A 20,296-nucleotide genomic window follows, 5' to 3' on the forward strand; every position below is an offset into this window, starting at 1 on the left:
AGTAAATATCATGATAAAAATCAAAAGTTATTAAACAAAACTTTGTTGAAATCAAGAGTAGCAACATGTGGTTTTGTGTACATAATGAAAGACAAGGTGTCAAAAATAAATGTGCGTAACTTGAAATGTGCATTGTAAGATGTAAGATTATAGCAGGACACTATTTCTTACGTGTAAGAAACCTCCATCATTTACCACTTATCCTGTAAATTATGTAAATATACCAAGCTCATAAATTTTCAGCTATGGACCTCAATCACAGCATGGATATGTTACAGAGAGATCTTGCCTCATCAATCAAATTAAATGCTGTGGTTGTCATAAAGAAACTGGATGCAAAAAATAATTCTGACATTATATATTGAGCAATTATGGCAAGAGGACACTATGGACAAAGGGAGTTATTAAAATGGCCACTGCTTCATATGAGTCGAGTATTACAGGATTCAGTGCCTCCCCCTCCACCTTATAAGACTTGCTTTCTTTCACCATTTTGCAATACTAATATTGTTAAAGACATCACATTTGGTGAAATGGATCACAGCAGTAACGCTACATTTATATTTTGAAGTCCCAATAAATAGATCAGCTGAAAATTAAAAGTTGTATGTTTCCTCACTATGGACATGATAAATACTACAATGCCCAACTCTCAGAAACTAGACCACAACAAAGTTTCACCAATCTAAACTAAAACAGTTCAGAATGGCAAATGTTGAAAGGTCATTGCTTTTCCACATGTGTAACACTCAATACTTACACAATTAGTAATTAGCTGACTTTGCATGTGGAGAGCTTTGGTTGAATGAAAAAAAAAAAAAAAATATATATATATATATTTATTTATTATTTTTACTACTACCAACACAGGATTCAGTGCCCTCCCCCACCTTATAAGACTTGCTTTCTTTCAACATTTTGCGATACTAATACTGTTAAAGACATCACATTCGGTAAAATGGACCACAGCAGTAACGCTACATTTATATTTTGAAGTCCCAATAAATAGATCAGCTGAAAATTAAAACGGTTGTATGTTTCCTTACTATGGACATGATAAATACTACAATGTCCAACTCTCAGAAACTAGACCACAACAAAGTTTCACCAATCGAAACTAAAACAGTTCAGAATGGCAAATGTTGAAAGGTCATTGCTTTTCCACATGTGTAACGCTCAATACTTAGACAATTAGTAATTAGCTGACTTTGCATGTGGAGAGGTTTGGTTGTATGAAGGAAAAAAAAAAAAAACACTTTTTTATTTATTATTTTTACTACTACCAACACAACCAGCAAATTTGTTTTTTGCAACCAACAGATTTTAAACTACAGTGAACATCACAATGTTCTTAGTATCCACAACAGAGCAAACTCCTTAACCACATGTTACTCAGCTACTGCACTACTTTAAAATAAATTCCATTTCCCTAAAAGGCTACTTTACCATTTATCCAAGTGCTGAGGTTAGAAGTGACAACCTGTGACCATATCAAGGAGCAATGGTCTCAATTAGTGGACCCAAAACAACTTATGATAAAAGAAGCTGATTTATATAAGATTTATTCAAACTACCGTGCAATGCAAAGTAGGTATATTTCACTATATTTAATAGAACAAAAGTTACATGAGTTAATATGTGGAAAGGCATTTAGACTATTGTTTTCACCTTCACACCACATGGCAGCTCACACAGAATAGCTTGTTTTGTCACAAAAATTCCTGGATTCACTAATTGAGACCACCTGCGATCTGAGAAGAAACCAATAAGCCCTGAACCATACCTTAACCCTCATCATAGCCCCCCCTCATCATTTAAATACACGGTAGTCTAGCCTTTTAGAAATGCCACTGGTTTGAAAGAAGGGGAAACATGTGGAAAGAATAATCCAAGTGCCTTTCCATATATTAGCCGGCTCATACTGCTTTTGTTATATTAAACACAACAAAGAACCCTGGTTGGTTCAACAGCTTCTTGGCACATTAACTGCAAGTCATAGCACATCAGTTCTTATGGTAACAGTAGACAGGGTTATGCATATTTTCTTTATATGATAAGTGTGTACAGTTTGATATGTATATGGTCAACAAAATGACAGTTGCCAAGAGCTAAATGTCAGGATCAATACAAGTGCATTTTAATGACTATTGAGTATAATTTTTCAAACTAACTCAGTCAACTGAATAGAAATTAAGAGTAGATGAAAGGCTTTATCCAACAAATCCTGAATGTTCTGTTAAAATGCTTATTTTTACATGGGTGAGGGGAAGAGGAACCTGCCTGCCACCAAATGTCCTTTCCTCCCCACCATATATTTTATAAGCATATGGATTTCTTGCCAAAACCTCAAGGCAGTAATAAAAAGAGCAAATAAGTCAGTTACATATAAACTCGTACATTAAATCTGTTGCAAGATCGTTGTCTGGAAAACTCCAACTCCAAATACACATTGGGCCAAATGTCAGTTTACCAAGAGAGACAAATTTCTGAGAAATAAATTACTGAAAACAGCTTATACATTTCATTCAAATATCATCAATAACATTAAAGTAATATGTGCATGAAACTGACACATGGTCCGGCCTGTATTTGTTAAAGTGCTTTCTCATTTCTTTAAAAACAACTTTATAGATTTCTGATTTTTTTTTTTTTTTTTTGGCAATTACTTCTATTGTAATAATTAAATTTACATTGCTCTAATCCTAAATTGCTTTATATTATTAAAACACACTTTTCATTGAAATATACTTGTTTGTTTCTTCACTGGACAAAACTAAATACTTATGTCTAATATTCAGAAACTAGACCACATCAGAGTTTAGCCAATTCAAGCTAAAACAACTTGAATCAGCAATTTCTGAAAAGCCTTTATTTTTCCACATGTGTAACACTGAAAACTTAAATAATTAGTAGTCAGCTGACTTGGCATGTGGTCAACAAGTATAGTTGTGCAAAACTGAAGATTAATGTTAATCACCAAAATGTAATTTACAGTTCATTAATCTTGATAATTTTTTAACTTCAGTTCACTTCTCAGGCCATCTACCCAAATTTTAGATCCTGTTGCAGTAACATGCTTCCATTACTGTCATTAACAACCCTGCCAACCTTTGTATCATCTCCAAACTATATCAATCACACACCAAATCAGAAGCACCCACTGCTTTTTTTGGGACGGTACGGCGTACCAGCACCTTTATTAACAATGACGTGTGACATTTGGATGCAGTGCACTTCGAAATTTGTAATACTCCGCAAATTTTTTTCATAAGTTTACTTACTCAAATAAGCTCAAAACTATTTAACTAAATTCTGCTTTTTTTACTGTCTATTGTTAAGATATTTCTTTTTATAAAAATGTATAACCATTTTTATAATTCTAAATTACTTAATCGGACCTCTATTTAACGAAGTCCTTTTATAGCAAATTATTTTTAATTCCCCTTGCAAGTTACATTTAAAATATTTTCTGTTGAGCAAAGAAAATTTTCATATAGCGAACAGATTAGGAGAGAATTAACTCTGTATGCACTGTTCACATTTCTGGCCTTTAGGCAATTAGTCCTGCTGTGCGAATTAAGAGAGCTAAAGCATTCTACAACTTAGTGATACCTGGTAAAACCTATCCGACCACCTGTCCCACATACGGAGAAGTCGCGCTACTCAAGAGTGAGTAGTTCAAGGTTCAAGGTGGACAAGATCCCAATGGGATCTGGTCCACCTACTACTGCAGTGGTGTACAACCTTTTCCCATACAGTGGCCTCAGCGGCTAAACAACCAGAAGAACAACGGTACACAACAGTAAACGATCCAAGACCCACACACTTTTAAATCTTTGGCATTTACAGCGTACTGTAACACACCACAATGTAAACTACGCGGAGATGGGGGGAACCCCTGGTGCCGCTTGCCCATAAACACACTTACATACTTACTTACAGTGGCCATATTCAAAAAAATTCAAGGTTAGATTTCTTTAGTGTGTTCCTTTTTCCATATCTTGTTGCATGTAAAAGTAAAATTGAAAATATTCGAAAAATTTTATTAAGTGCAATACACAATTACATTTACTGAGAATTTTTTTTTTGATAATTAACAAAATTTAAAATGCTGTTTTAGTTCACTTTTCTCGTGGGCCGTAGGTTGGACACCACTGTGAATCAACTGTAAGCGCCCCGTTCGAGAATTAGAAAAGTGATTTTCATTTACCCCAACAAATAATCATCTGTTATTTCGTGGAAGTGGATTATCCACATTTTGCCGTAAATTTTCCATATCTCTATTTACATGGTCACAGTACCCGAATATCCAAATGATACTGACATTTTGGACAGTTTCAAAAAAAAGAAAAATTCAAATTTAAGAACTAGTGACAATACTGATGATGAGAGATGGAAAACGAGGACAACGAAAGTATTAATCTTTCTAAATATGAATTGGCATTTGGTGAAAGCGAAGTTAGAAAATTGTCGATTAGGTTACAGTTAAATGAAAGAGATGCAATTCGTGGATATCTAATTAATAAGGTTTCGGAAGAATTGAAGAATTTGATGAACGCTCTGAGTATGATACCAATTTGATCGAGTGAACGTGAACGAGGATTTTCACAAACGAATCTGATTGCCAGCGAAATCAGCGCTTCGTTGATGACAAAAACAGTTTCTTCACTACTGTTTCTTAAAATTATATGCCCACCACTGACCCGCTTCGATCCAGCAAATTGTCTATTCGTGGCTGCTTCGGAAACGTCATTCAGCAACTGACACACAAAGAGGAAGAAAAAAGTCTGCATAGGACAGGGGTCAGCAACCTGCGGCTCGCGAGCTGCATGTAGCTCTTATTGCGTAACTGCAATTCTTTAACTTTACAGCTCACATGAAGCACAATTTGAAATGGAGTTAAGAGGACTTAAAAATCAAGGACATGTGGAGTGCAAGACTTAAAATGCCTTAAAACTGAAATTAAGGATTTGGAGAGGCAAAAGGCTGCCCTCTCAATTCTACACAAATGGACGGCAATAGATGAGTTTAAAATGAATTATATTAAAATTTAATGAACTATATTAAAAATAAATCATGAAACCGTCGTCTGAACAATGCGAGCATGTTTAATTATGATACACTCGCATGATGTTGAGAGACTCGCTCAAGAAGTTCATCAAAATCCACATTAATTTGTACCTAATTGGATGTTTGTTATGTTGTTTCAATATTAATAAATACTATTTCAAAAAATATATATTTTTAATAAACCACTATTCCATTTCTTAAAAACTCTTGCATCCCCTCATCCTCCCAGCTTGAGCTGAGGTGTGGCTCTTTGGATTCTTTTTCTTTTCTTTTTTTTAATTAGATCAAAAATGGCTCTTCACTCAAAAAAGGTTGCCGACCCCTGGCATAGAGTTTCGAATGAGAACTTAATAAAAATTTGGAATATTCTACAAAAACTTTATTATGAAATTACTTTTACTTATGTTATTATCCTTTACTTATTTGACTCACATTTTACTTATTTTCTTACTTGAATAATAAATTTATGCTTAATAAACTGTGTTGATATACTTAATTTGTTGTTCTTATTCTAAAAACATTACTACTAAAGTAACAATATCAGAAAAAAATTTTTTAGAGTACTTTTCTTTTCTTTTACCTTTTAATTTTCAATTTTTCCTGGTAGCAAAGAATGAGTACTGGCACCTATTTTTTTTTTTTTTTTTTTTTTTACAAAAAAAGCAATGAGAAGCACTAATGATGAACTTCTGGAATTACTTATTCTGCTAATTACAAAAAATAACTCATGGTGTGTGTGTGTTTCGGTTCATTTTATAGCATAAAAATATTGAATGGTCTTGTACACTAACTTGTAAACACCTAACCAAGTTTGACCACTGTAGCAAAATAAACAGAAATTCAACCACCTATCATCAGTTCTAATAAATGTCCTCACAAACTTTTTTTCCTGCGAGCTACTTAATGGTCATTATTAAGTCTAACTTCTTTATATGATACCACACTTCACTGTTTTGACTTTAGAAACCAGGACAATTCAAAACTCAGGAACAGTTAAGGCTCAGGTTCCTTAAGGAGAACAAAAGTTCTCCACAAGGAATGTATAAAACTAAATAAATTGGCATTATAAATAAGTCAGAGGCTTATATAAATATCTCCAGGATTCTCCCTATCATTATGCTATTTAATATCTGCACAATATTCAGTTTTAACATATAAATTTCACTTTTCTACAATTCTACCAAATATTTAAACCACTAAGCCAAAGGGTATGTGCATTAAGAAAGCAGTATCATACAGAAAATGGAAGATAAGCTGCAGGAATAAATTTGACAAACTATTAAAAAAAGGGCTCTAACTATATTTCAAAGAGTAATTAATGAAATGAATGTACTTCAGATGTTCCTAGTAAGTTTCAGGATGTTAGGTCAGCTATAAGCAAGTAACCACACAAAATGACAAGTCCCTTCCTTACTATCAACACAAAGGGAAAATTCTTTGTAAGACTAACATTTACTTTAAATCACTCATTAAATTCCTACAATAAAATAATTCTGCTAGAATGTAAAACACAACACCATAAAAGCAACTTACTGTAGGTCCAAGTCCCCATTTGCGAGGATATACGTCACGTTCCATAACAACCCGCTTTATTTTTGCCACAACTCCATGATCACAACTTGCAATGGTTGCGGTTGTCATCAAAGCAATGGCTAGAAATAGTATATAATAATAATAGTAAGCAAACTAAATAAGTTTTAGATAAACCAGTGGTCGGCAACCTTTTCTGATCGCGTGTCAATATATGGTTTCTGCAAAACACAAGCCAATTCAAAACTGGATAAAAATAAAACATCAAACTTAGGCATTGTGCAATTTATATTAGATAATTACCTAACTTTAAAAACAGAAGCCATTCTGAATACTGCGTCAATTTTTTAACAAATGATTAATGATTTCTTGATGCTAGAACCAAAACAAATTTTGTCTATAAAAACACTTGCTCACATAAGTAACTTGAATCAAATGAAAATTTCTGAATGCAAAAAAATTTCTATAGAAGTGATACTAATATTAAAGTGATTACATTTGTTTTTCTAATTGCTTTGGAGTTTACTAGCCCAAACTGAAATTCTGATTTGAATTAATTTAAAATACTTGAATTTCAAGAGTTTCAGTAATTTCCTCTAGTTTAATTACAAACAAAAACACGACCCCCAACCCATCACACGAACTACAATCTTTATTTTCGAAAACACTGTATACACAATCTTAGAACCATCATTAAATCACAGAGCCTGAGGCAGTGAAATTAATTTCCTCGCACGTGTTCATTGTACTTTAGGCAGCATCTCCAGAGGACCACTTAGCAGATCAAACAAACAGTTGATTTCCCATTGACTTGCGGGTTACAGGTTGCCAACCGCTGAGATAAACAATTAATGCACTAAAATCAACCCAAATATGTATACTGTAATATGATATTATTAGTACAAGTACTAACAGTAAATCTAACACTGTTAAGCCTCACTGTGCAACTGCAATATAATATGACACTCCTGATTGGCTAAATAGGACCAATCATTCATATATTTAACTCTTAATAGTAGTTAATGCTGTTATCTATTAAATTTAAATTTTTAATTCATAGGGTATAACAAACTGAAGATAACTGGCACAACAGAATGTATACATAAATATGGAAAGAGAGACAGCACAGATGATTCAAAAGCATGGCAAAAATGGCATTTTTTTTTACAAAAAATGTAATTATTGAAACCAGTATGCCAAACAACAGCATATGCTCCATATGAAGCAACTGCAAAATCCACATTGTGGGTTTTTTCATAAAATAATGGCTTCATCAGATCTGCATCAACACAGCACACATTTGAAAAACATAATACAACTAAAATTTTTAAAATGTAAATTTTACAGGTAAATCATGAAAGTTGGAAAGAATGTAATAGTTAACAGACATTAATTCAAAGTCCTACAAACCCCATATCATAAGATGTTTAACTAAAATTGCAGTTAATGTATTAAACAGTCAACAAGTGCCTACCTTTTAGAGAAATGAATATAAGCCTGAATTTTCATATTGAAAATGCTGATATATATGACTATGCCAACATTTTAGTTGATCAATAATTTAAAACAGCCAAAGCATTATTAAAAATTTAATTTTAGCATCCTGTACTGGTAGCACCTTATGTTAAAATTAAATTACACTTTCTTTTAAAATAACCTTTCTCAGTAAATTTTAATGATTATGGATATTTACTTTTAACATCACCTGGAGCATAATCCACAGCTGGAAGTAAACTGTTGAGTGAAAGTGGGGAGGTCAAACAATGAATCTCACCATTAAAAATTATTATAAAGATTTCCCTATTACTACTATCCACCTTATATATTTGATTTTATAACCAATGTAGAATTCCACTGAGATGATAAACATTAGATAAAATTACCAAGGAATAAATCAGAAACAGATGCTGTACTTAATATGAATTATTCAATAATAGTTTCCAGCATTAATACAGATTAGAAAATAAAACCTTAAGGAAAAAAAAAAAATAAAATAAATATATATATATATATATATATATATATATATACATACACACATATATAGTTTAAAAAAATACACAATTGGAAAGGGATGATTTTAGTGATTTTATATACGAGGCTGTTAATTAAAGAATGAGCATAATTTTTCATGAACAACCATACTGCTTGCTATTTCTAGCTGAGCTGTGAAATTCAAGGCCAAACCAAACTGCACCACATAGCAACAGTGCAGTTGATGTGTGCATGGTGTAACCATGGCAATTGGTCAAGTTTATGCCAAAACAGTTTCGCCTACTGTAACAATGGACATGCAAGGAACAGTATGCTGCTCTCAAATTTTGATTGTCTCAACAAAACATCAGCTCAAAAATATGAAATGTTAAAAGAGGCCCATGGAGTATGTATGCTTCCATATAGCAGATTACAGTGGTTTAGAATGTTTAAAGATGGATGTGATTCAATTACAAAAATTTGCAGTGCTGAAGCTTCGACCACATGCTGTCACCACAGAAACCATAAACACTGCTTCTGCAATCATGAGAGCAGATCATCGTATAACAGTAATGTAACTGGCAGAGATGTTGAGAATATCAGTAGGAGACACTGTATTCTCCATGACCATTTTCATATGACGTGTTTGTGCACACTATGTTCCAAGACTACTCACACAAGGTGATAATGGCAGACAAGATATGGCTTCATCACAACACTGAAAAAAGCAAAAGTTCAAAACTCCTGTAAGAAAGATTATGGTAATCACCTACTTTGTTTGACATTTAAGAAATGGTTTAGCAGCATGTTGTGCCAAATTATGCTATTGTTATGGGACCCCACTACAGACTGTACTGCATGCAGGAGGATGTCATCACAACAATGCTTATATTGTCAGAGTAATTAGCCAGTATTAGTGTCGAATGTGTTCTTCATCTGCCTTGCACTCTGCAATTTTTTATTTCCAAACTTAAAGGATGAGCTGCAAGGAAAACACTTCCAGTTGACGGAAGAAGTTGTAAAGACACCTGAAGTGATCCACAAACACACACGAAAAAAATGGCTTCCACCATGTTTTTGTAGGACAGAAATATTGGAGTTAGTGAATTTCATCAAATGGGGACTACACTGAAAAGTCAATGTTTTCATTATGTTCAACAAACTTCTTCAATGTTGCACTTATACCTAGATCCCTCGAGATAACATTTTGTGGGTGGTATTGAAGCCACTCACTCAATGCACCTGTTTTGACTTCTTCACCCATCAAGAAGGGACACCTTAATGGCCAAAAAAGGTGATAATCACATAGAATTAACTCTAATGAATATGAAGGATGGACATTATTATGCTGCAGGCACTTGTGTTTGTACACGTACACACACACTTTAAAATTGCTGGCTTTAACTGACTCAGAAGCACATCACATTTGTCATTTGTGTTTCTCCTCTTTCAGGATAATGCTACAGAATCACCCAAATACAGCGTAACAGCTCAACTGATGCCCAAATACATGCTGTCTTCAGTTAAGGTGAAGTTGTATGGTACCACTCTGAACTTGATCATTACTTTCTGGTGTGTAACAATGTACCCAGGATTCATCCTGGTCACTGTTCTAAGAAGGCTTTTCCTTTGCCTCAACTCCAAGAAGCAAAAAAATGCACACTAAGTTGTATAGTTCAGGTCAGGTGCTAAACACCAATAAATCCACTGAGCACATACTTTTCAAAACACCACTGATAACAACAGAATGTGATGAACTGACACGTTGTGGCAATTTCTGCAGGTTTCATTCCTTCTGTATTAAAAAAAAAAAAAAAAAAAAAACATTTCTACCTTGGAACTTGACTGCAAAAGTGCCACCATCTGGAAAATTGACTGTTTCCAAATAACACCAGTAGATGGTGGAGCTCAGAGCTCCAAGCACAGTTCATCAACAGCACGAAAGATTATCATCAGTTTTTGCACGATTTGCATTTTATGCTGATTTTGCAGTTATCATTTGAATGGCCTTTGTAAATAAATACTGCACTCTCTTGGCAGCTTGATAGTCTAGTCCCAATTAGCTCTTCAATTCCTAACAACTTACAGCATTGACTCTTAGAGGAATGCAAAAATACATTTTTGTTGTAAATAAAATTTTATAACTCTGTTTTCATACTGCACTATTTATTTATATACAGAATTCTCACACACAAACCCTAAATAATGATGAGAATGCTGAGAGTTACAGAATCAATACAAAATTTGAAGTAAAGTATATACAAAATTTAGATTAAGAGGCAAATTTTTATACATAGATGTATTAAGTGTAAAATCAATGTTGTAATTATTCAATAGATGAAGGAAACGAAACAGAGGACTACTAAGTAAGCATTGAGTGCGAGGAACAGGCAGTGAGAAATTAGTTTTATAAAGAGAATTCAAGCGGGGTACAGCAAAAGGTATTTGCTCAAGAAGAGATGGAGAACGATAACAGAATTTATGATACCGTAGGCAAAAAGAGACCCATGGAGTTGTCGTCTCAAGTGAAGAGAAATGATTCTGCAGCAACCACAAAGAGACCCATAATTTTGACGGTGAAATGCAAGGTGATTTCAATAGCATAAGAATGTAATGAGTTTAATTTCTCTCAAGTTTGTGAGAAAGATATTCTTGTTGTGTGTGTGGGGGGGGGGGGCAAATAATATCACAATAATCACAAAAACAGGAAGTATAAGATGCTTATAGAGAAGAATTATAACTGTCACTCTTGAAAATAGAGGAAGAACGCTTGATCAAACCAAGAAGTTTAGAAGTCGGAGATATTAGGTAATCAACTTGGAAAGAGGAATGAAGGTCAGATAGAAATCTGGACACCTAAGTCCTTGAATGTATCAGTACTTGCAATTAGAGTTTCAAATATAATAATCAGTAAAGACGGAGGGTCTAACTCAGTGGTTGTCAACCAGGGTGCCATGTAATTTGGGCTTAAGTTACTTAAACTTATTTTTAAAAGAGAGAGAAAAAAATCGGATCTAACAGGCAGAAAATTGAGTAGGGGTGCCGTTATGAAAAAGAGGTTGAAAACCACTGGTCTAACTGCATGATTTGAGCAAAAGCAACAATTTTCATTTTTAGGGGTTTAGAAACAAGTTATTTTTATTGAGCCAGAGTAAGAGGAAATCAAGACAGAACTGGAGTTAATCGCTGCCAGTTGAAGAACAAATAACTTTGTAAAGTTTAATTCCATGAATTTAACTGAAAAGATCCAAACAGAAGAAAACAGCAAATCTACCAGCAGATGGCCACCTGCATTTTGTAATCATGGCAGAATATGCTGCAAGTAAAAATACAAGAATCTCGCAATTAGGAAATTGCTTTCTGTGTCGCACAAAAAATTTATAACGAACAGCACTTTAAATAGGAATAAAATAAAAATGTTAATAAAGTTTAAAAAATATTTAATTAATCACAAATAAACTGGAAAAATTGGGCAATCAATGCATTTTTCTGTTTACCTGAATATGCAAACAAATCAAAACAATTCAAATTTCTTTAGATTTATTGAACTCTCTCTCTCTCACACACACAGTCTCCAGATGCACTACCTGTATTGACAAAATAAAATCTAAGTGCTGAAAGTAACCAACAATTCAAATTTTGAGAGTACACAGCCAAAAAAAGTAAGTGGAATAGCAAACTGTTATGGGTGCCAGTACAAAATTAAATTTTGGGGCCCATAGCACATTGCAATATTTTCATTTCAAAAGAAATTCCAAATTGGATCCATTGCAATCAATAATTACTGACACTGATTTAATTAGTTATTAATGAATAATACTCACCAATTGTGACAGCTTCCCCTTTTGTTGTAACAATAACAATTTCTTGGTTCAATTCAATTCCATCCTCATACCTCAAAACTCCAGGTAACATTATCTTGGCACCATAGCATATGGCATTCACCTATCCACACAATACATGTTTAAAAGGAATGCATTAAACATGAATAATATATAATTATATAAATAAATTTATTTAAAACAGTTACACTATACTGTAATGGCAGTAACAAGTGCCATGGGTCATTTCTGAAGTCCTCTTCAAGTGAGGCCATAAAGAATTGACATAGACCCTATAACATAACACAGGGCCCCCCATGTCATAATGCTCATATTAAATTTGTAATTCACAACAAGAGTTCAGCAAAACTGCACTAGACAGAGTTTACCATCAGCCTGAAAGAAAACGATGAATTAAGTTTGGAGATTAACGAAATGTGAAGTTAAAGAATTGAGCTCCTGTCTGTGAATGACAGTTGTCCTCCAAATCACAGCAGCCTTACAAAATCTACTGCTTGTTTGATGTCTGTGGACCATGATATGGCCAAGAGGGATGCCTTTGTATGTTTATAAGAGCTTGAAGAAAGGTGTGGATGCCAATAAAGGAATTAAATCAGTGGCCTATAAAGCTCCCAACTGCCTACCTCAATGCCAGAGCTTGTACTGGCACATCAGGCAACCGATGCAAAATGCACTGGTCCCTCAGGAGGTAGTTATTGTTAGTCACTACATTGTCGGGGAAATATTGTGCAAAAAGGATAGGTAGAATAGGACCAAGTTATGTCAAAGTTGATGACACAGTAGAGCAGATATTACATTTTAAGGGCAGAAAGAGTGATACTGTTTAACATGTTAACACTAATGACATTAAGATCAGAGGGTTATTTAACAAGTACAGGACAATGCTGAAAAAAAGTCAAAATTTAGGATTAAATTTGAAAATGTCTGCATTTCAGCCCAGACACAAAAGGGAGTACACGCGAGAGCCGTGTCAATCAATTTAGCCCTGGAGAGATTGTGCAAGGTATGCGGGGTAGAATTTTTGCAGCATGATCTATGATTGTTAACAGAAGAGAGCTTCTACAGGGATGGGATACACCTAAATAGAAAGGGTGCAAGAATATTTGCTAATGCCAATAAGGCAGTGCTAGGTTGTGTGAATATATAGACTAAGTGATCAACAATAGCCACAAGTATAGAAGAAAGTAATTCTTGCACTGCATGTTCCAATAGAAATTGGAACATGTAACAGCAGCCCAGAAAGCAAGGTATTAGGGAATTCAAGGCCTGCTGAGGGTCATCATGGAACAAGGATATATGTGGGCTGTGTTAGGGTAGTAGCTAAGAGTAAGAACCGATGCATGTACACCAATGCTAGGAGCATAGTAAATAAATTGTTGAATTTGAAGTGCTAGTCAAGTTATAAAATGCTAACATGGGGATATCAGAGACGTGGTGTCAATGAGATATAAAAGATGCAGAATTTGAATGTGGGGAATGCAATGTGTAGAGAAAGGACATAAGGCAGGGAGCGGTTATGCTTTTAGTTAAGAAGCACAAAATCTAAGGCAGTGCATTGCATCCATTTGACATGGATGGCCAGTGCAGTGTTGAGCCAGTTTGGTGTGACACAAGCACCGGGAAAACAAAAATGAGAGTGGGAGTGTGTCATAGGCCTAATTACTGTGATGAGTATAACGAAAAATTTATGGAGAAAGGGAGCAGGCCAGTAAATCAGAATGTCTTATAATGGGGTATTTTAATATTCCAGATGTTGAATGGAACCTGAGGACTGGTCACTCACAAACTGCTTGTGAATTTACCGAATGACTGTTTTCTTCAGCAGCATATAAAGGCAACACGAGAGAGCAAAACTTTTGATCTGATTATCAGGAGTGATTCTTCATGCATTAAAAATCTGCAGATAAAAGAACCACCAAGTGGCAGTGATCACAATGTACTGGAATGAGATTTACTTAAAGATTTAACTACCACCAAGGGTAAAGGTGGTTTTTGCTTTTAAAAAGGAGAACACAGTGGCCTGATTTTAAATTAAAGTGTGACCAACTAATGATGTTACCAGCAACAAATTCTAAATGGGATGCAGTCAGGGTAGCATACTGAAATGTAAATCATGGTAGCCTACTAGGCTTTTCATACCACCTAAGAAATACTGTTCAAGGCTTAGACCTAAATGGATGTCATATGAACCAATGAGACATGGCAGAGAGTAAAAATACACAAATTGCACATAAATTATCAAGCAATACAGAAGCCTATGGTAGATATAAACTAGTCTGCATTCAAGTCGCAAAGGAGGCTAAGCAAGGTAAGGCATACAAGAAATCGTTGGCAAAGAATGTAAAGAAAAACAGCAGACTTCTTTACTTATGTAAACTAGAAGGAAAGGAATGAATCACATTGGTCTACTTGATATAGATAGTTTAACTGTTGTTAATCCTACTCAGGTTGCTGACCAACTGAATAGATATTTTGCATCTACAATTCACATAAAGAATTCGTTAGGAAAGGGGATGCCAGTAGTTTATCAAATGCTACCACAGAGCTAAATGATTTTGTAATAACAGAGAGAAAGGTAAAAGAGACATCAGACAAAGGGTGACATCAGTAATTATAGACCTGTTAGCTTAATTTCTGATCCAATGAAAATAATGGAGTCACTGGTTGGAGAATTAACACAGTACCATCTAGACAGGAGTACAGTTATACTTCAGTCACAGCACAGGTTCATTGAGGGGAGATCCAGTCTGACCAATCTGATATCACACACTTGGATTTGAGGAAAGCTTTTGATACTGTTGCATATAAAAGACTTCTGCACAAATTGGAGCATTGCAGCAGTAAGGGCAAGGATGGCGATAACTGAGTGAGAGAAGACAGAGCAGTTATCAATGGGCACTGCTCTTCCTGGACTAATGTTATTAGTGGAGTTCCCCCAGGGTTCAGCGCTGGGCCCACTGTTGTTTTTAATATATATTTTAACAATAGCGAAAAAGGTACATCACGCTTAATGTCTAAGTTTGAAGATGATACAAAGGTTGGCAAGGTGAGATATGAAGTGCCATGAGCAGTATACACAGGCTGCTAGGACTGCACGTGGTGTTTTGTCAGTGATATACAAGAATTTTGCTAGCAGGAATAAGGGGGTGATTATCCCATTGTATAAGGCACTGGGGTCAGGCTACTTCTTGATTACTGCATACTGGTCTGGAGGCATCATTTTAGAAAGGATGACGAGCTGTAGTGGGTACAGAATAGTGCAACCAAACTGGTGAGAGGAACAAAGGGGGTGGGTGATCTTACAAAAAAAAAAAGACTTCAGTTCTGCAGCATCTGGAAACTAGGTGGCAGCTGCAGGCAATCTGGTTGGTGTTTAAAGCTTAGAATGGCTTAAGCAAACTCAACGTTGATGGGATTATTTCTATTGCTCGACTATGCACATGAGGGGGAGGGGCATAAATTCAAACTGAGGAATGATGGTTGCAGAATAGGGATAGAAGTTTGCTTTCGGCCAACGGGTGGTTAAATGCTGGAATGGCTTCCATCTGCTGTTGAGGAATTAGATAGCTTGAATAAATTCAGAACTTGACAAACTACTGGAGGGATGGATACATAAAAAGGATTTTTTTTTTTGTGGCTTCTTTCTCGCATCATTTGCCACTACTAATACTAAACGATTAGCAAAGCATCTGTGTAGAATGGTTCAATGTTCAAATTCACAAAAGTTCTGGACTGTGCTAAACCAACTTTACAATTAAATTGAGAATATTTATTTGTTCAAATGTTATTCCCATTGGTATGCAATTGTTCTAACTTCTAACCTTAGGTGTGCTCATAGCTTTGCAATTTCCTGTAACCTGAAATGAGTGGCAACTACAGGTGTAACTGGAAATAAAATAAAATGCACAAATAAATGTTCACAATAAATTTTAGTTTTCAATTAGGCAATTGAATTTTAATAAAAATTACATTTTACAACTCATTTTTTCAATATTAATTTCACACTTATGCCACCAGCAGCCATCACAAATTAAATTTATACATTCATGCTATATATTGTTGAAGAGTTATCAAATTAACATAAAATTCAGCAATGTGGTGTGTGAGTAGTACTGAGTGTCCTTCAGCATGCAAATTTTCTGATGTTAAAGAAGTACAATATAAGTTCCTTCTAAGTAAGGCTTTGACTGTTATAGAGGAAATTAATGAATTTATTAAAAAAAAAAACCTTTTGGTTTAGCTCAAACTTGGCTATCAATTTCAAAACTCAGCCCTTGTTCCAAATGTAATGGTTGGCAGAAAATTCCTCTTATCTTGAAATATATCTTCACGTTTTTAAAAAAATAGCAGTACCTTCTGTAAATAAAACATTATTAATCCTTTAATCTTCTATTATACAGTTTGCCAGTCCTTTAAAACCCAGAAGGAAGGTTCAATAATTCAGTTTCCATTTATCAATACTATAGATATAAGTTGTCCTTTAAATCTTTATTACTCTTGCAAACTCCTTCAAAACATTTTATAAGCACACAATTCTTCACTAGAAGTAATCATTTTCTCATTAATTTTTACAAATAAGATCTGCAATTAAAACAGATAATTACTAATGATACAATACAAGCACTCCCCAACTTACGTAATACTCGACTTTACGTAAGTTTTTGCTGGCCGGTGCAAACTTAAAAAAATCGTGAAAACATAATAATTTGAACACAACAACAGTTTTTTTTTTTTTTTTTTGTTGGTAATTCGTTTGAAGACCTCGGAAGTTGAAATTTTCGCTACATAACTAAGCTCTCTAAAAGGTCATTTGTACAAAGGGTACTAGGAAAGTTTTGCAATATGACGCAACAATGAATCACAGGAAGCTGCTTGCTGCATGTTGAGACATCTTCATACGTGCATAGTAGCCGCCACGCCAAGTCGATGGGCTCAGTTATTCATTAGTAGTGAGAGTGTAAAGTGCTTGCGATGGCATCGCGGTCACAAAATGAGATAAGGACAGTTTTGCGGTATAATTTTGTGCGTGGTTTAACCATAGACCAGTGCTTAGAAGAAATGACTCTTGCACTAGATGATGATTGTCCACATCGTACAACGATATTCAAGTGGTATAGAGAATTCCAAAGGAGAAATTTCACTCTGGAGGATTCTGAGAGGCCGGGAAGGCCACGAACGTCAGTTACGGAGGAAAACGTTACTGCTGTGAGGAAAATGCTTGACGAAAACAGGCGAGTGACCTACCAACAGATAGAGGATACTTTGGGCCTAAATGCACCAGCAATTCGTTCGATTCTGCAAGATCATTTGCACGTGAAGAAACTTTGTTCTCTCTGGGTGCCGCATCAACTGACTGAAGAGCAGATGACACGACGTGTGACTTGGTGCCGGGAGATGTTAAAAAAGTTTGATAAGGGACAATCTCGGTATGTGAACAACATCGTGACAGGTGACGAGACTTGGCTGTACTATTATGATCTGCCGACCAAGGCTCAAAACAAAGTTTGGGTCTTTGATGATGACGACACACCCGTAATTGTCAGAAAATCCTGATCTGTAAAGAAGAAAATGATAGCTGTATTTTTCAAATCAAGTGGAATTGTGGAACGTGTCGTTTTGGACACGCAGAAGAGTCACAGCTAAGTGGTATACTGAACAATGCCTGCCTAAAGTCATTGGATCTATGAAGAACCTGCGGCCAAAGTCAAGAATGGACACCTGGTACCTCCATCACGATAATGCTGCAGCTCACCGCGCCAAAGCCTGCACCGAATATTTGACCACGACAGGACTGAAACTTCTCGAGCACCCTCCCTACAGTCCAGACCTTGCTCCCTGCGACTTTGCACTGTTCCCGCATGTGAAAATGAAGCTAAAAGGGAGGCGGTTTTCCAGTGATGAGGACCTTCTACGGGCTTGGGACGAGTGTGCTTTACTCCCTAGTGAAACTTGGCAGAACTGGTTTAAAGATTGGTTTCGGAGGAGGGAGAGGTGTATTGAATGTAGAGGAAATTACTTTGAAAAAATTAAATAAACAAAGCTGTATTGCAAAACTTTCCTAGTACCCTTTGTATAATGGAAACTGCACTACACTTTCATCGTTATATGTTCCGTTATAAGAATCAATTTTGAACTCTGTCATATTTTTCTAAAACACATTTCTGGAGGTCACTACCATAAAACAATAAAAACAATTTGCACTTTCTGGTTTATTGTGCTCTTCTGTTAGCACAATCTATTGTAAACAGGTAGTAAACTTATTGCATTTTCAATAATACCGATAACTCGAATTCGGTGGGTTTTTACATTATGGTGAAATGAGTTCCCCTTCATTGATATCTTCAATCATATAAAAAACAAAATTTCAGAATCTTCTCTTCATTCCTATTTACTTATTACAATGGTGAAGGGACCAACAGAAAGTGCAAGTGCTGGCAGTGCCAGGAAACGAAAGAAAATTGATTTTGAAATGAAGATGATTAATTAAGAAGCAGGAAGAAGGACAAAGTTTGTCATCTATTGCAAGGAATTAGGTCTCGCTGCTTCAACAGTGAATACTATTTTAAGGGAAAGCGTGCGTATAAAAGATGTTAAAGGATCAACAGTGCTCACAAAACAGCACTCAGGTGCCATATCGAAGATGGAAAAGCTATTAATAATATGGATGGAAAATCAGATTCCAAAGCAAGTGCCCCCGAGTCCAATGGCTATTCAAGCAAAACCAAGAAGTATTTATGAAGATATTAAAGGATAAGTATGGCGAACCCCAAGCCAAGTTCGTGGCAAGCAATGGGTGGTTTAATAGGTTCAAGCATTATGCTGGTTTCCAAAACATTAAAGTATGTGGTGATTCTGATTCTGCAATTGCAGAGAAATATTGTGATGTGTTGGAAAAAAACCCCTTCTAAATCTCCACAGCCCTCAACTTCTGCAGCGGTATGCTTATCAGCTGGAGAGTTAATTCTGGCAACGATGCTTGAAAGGTGAAACTTACTGACGTTATGCCTGCCTCCTCTCTTTTTGTAATTTTATAATTGGAAATTTTTGCAATTTTGTACACTTTTGTAAATTTTCCCACGCATAAGATAAAAAAAATTGAATAAACAATCCTATTTACATGTTCATTGAACATTTATTTTTTGCTTCAATCAAATTTGTGAGTGCTGCATAAGCATTTAGGGAAGTTACAACTTATGCAGAGTTCTGAGGAACACAACCCTTACGCAAGTCGGGGAATTGCTGTATGTCTATGCTACTCCATAGATAGCACTTCTTTTTTTTATTCTCATGCAAGTTCATCACCAGGAACTGGCAGTGATAACAATCAAATAGTTGTGTGAAAACATAAACATGCGGCAGCAGCAAAGTTAGACAAATCATCACAAATAGTGTGTGAACTCTGTATTAAATTTAAGTCTTCACCTCCAAGTTATTCTAGGTTTACCAGTCTGCACAACATTCAAATCAGTCCATGAACTTCTACAGGCAATATATGAGGGTGGTTCAATAAAGAATCACCCTCACCACATATCGCCGAGTCATGATATTGTGTGTAGCAACATACACATCTCTGTACTAGAAAGGTGTAAAATTTCAGCCCTGCATCTTAATTTGTGTTTCTCTTACAGAGTTGAACGTATGACAAAGTAGCAACATGGACAAAGTTTAAGCCAGAGCTGTAATCTGGTATCTGTTGTTGTGGTGTTTTCTGGCGCAAGAGCTACTTAGGCCATACTGAGCCTGGCATCTGTTCTTGAAGGAAAAATCTCCTAAAGAAATCCATGAGATGACTGGTATTTATAAGGATGAAGCTCCATCCTATGGCATTGTGAAGCACTGGCATAGACAGTTTAGGTGTGGTCGAACATCAGTAGAATCTG

General features: G+C 35.4%; 1 protein-coding gene across 1 annotated transcript in view; it reads right to left on the minus strand.

Annotated features, from left to right (window-relative positions):
* Window positions 1–20,296, minus strand: part of Nop60B (dyskerin pseudouridine synthase 1 Nop60B) — a 149,846-nt gene that overhangs the window by 32,192 nt on the left and 97,358 nt on the right. The window contains exons 8-9 of the mRNA XM_090375081.1: window positions 12,399–12,519; window positions 6,604–6,722 (exon numbers count right to left, since the gene is read on the minus strand). Of these exons, the coding sequence (XP_090231207.1) occupies window positions 6,604–6,722; window positions 12,399–12,519 (240 nt within the window). The remainder of the gene's footprint in view (window positions 1–6,603; window positions 6,723–12,398; window positions 12,520–20,296) is intronic.

The sequence above is a fragment of the Mastigoproctus giganteus genome, chromosome 6 (assembly GCF_048544385.1).
Source record: "Mastigoproctus giganteus isolate SK-2022 chromosome 6, ASM4854438v1, whole genome shotgun sequence".
Classification (NCBI taxonomy): domain Eukaryota; kingdom Metazoa; phylum Arthropoda; class Arachnida; order Uropygi; family Thelyphonidae; genus Mastigoproctus; species Mastigoproctus giganteus.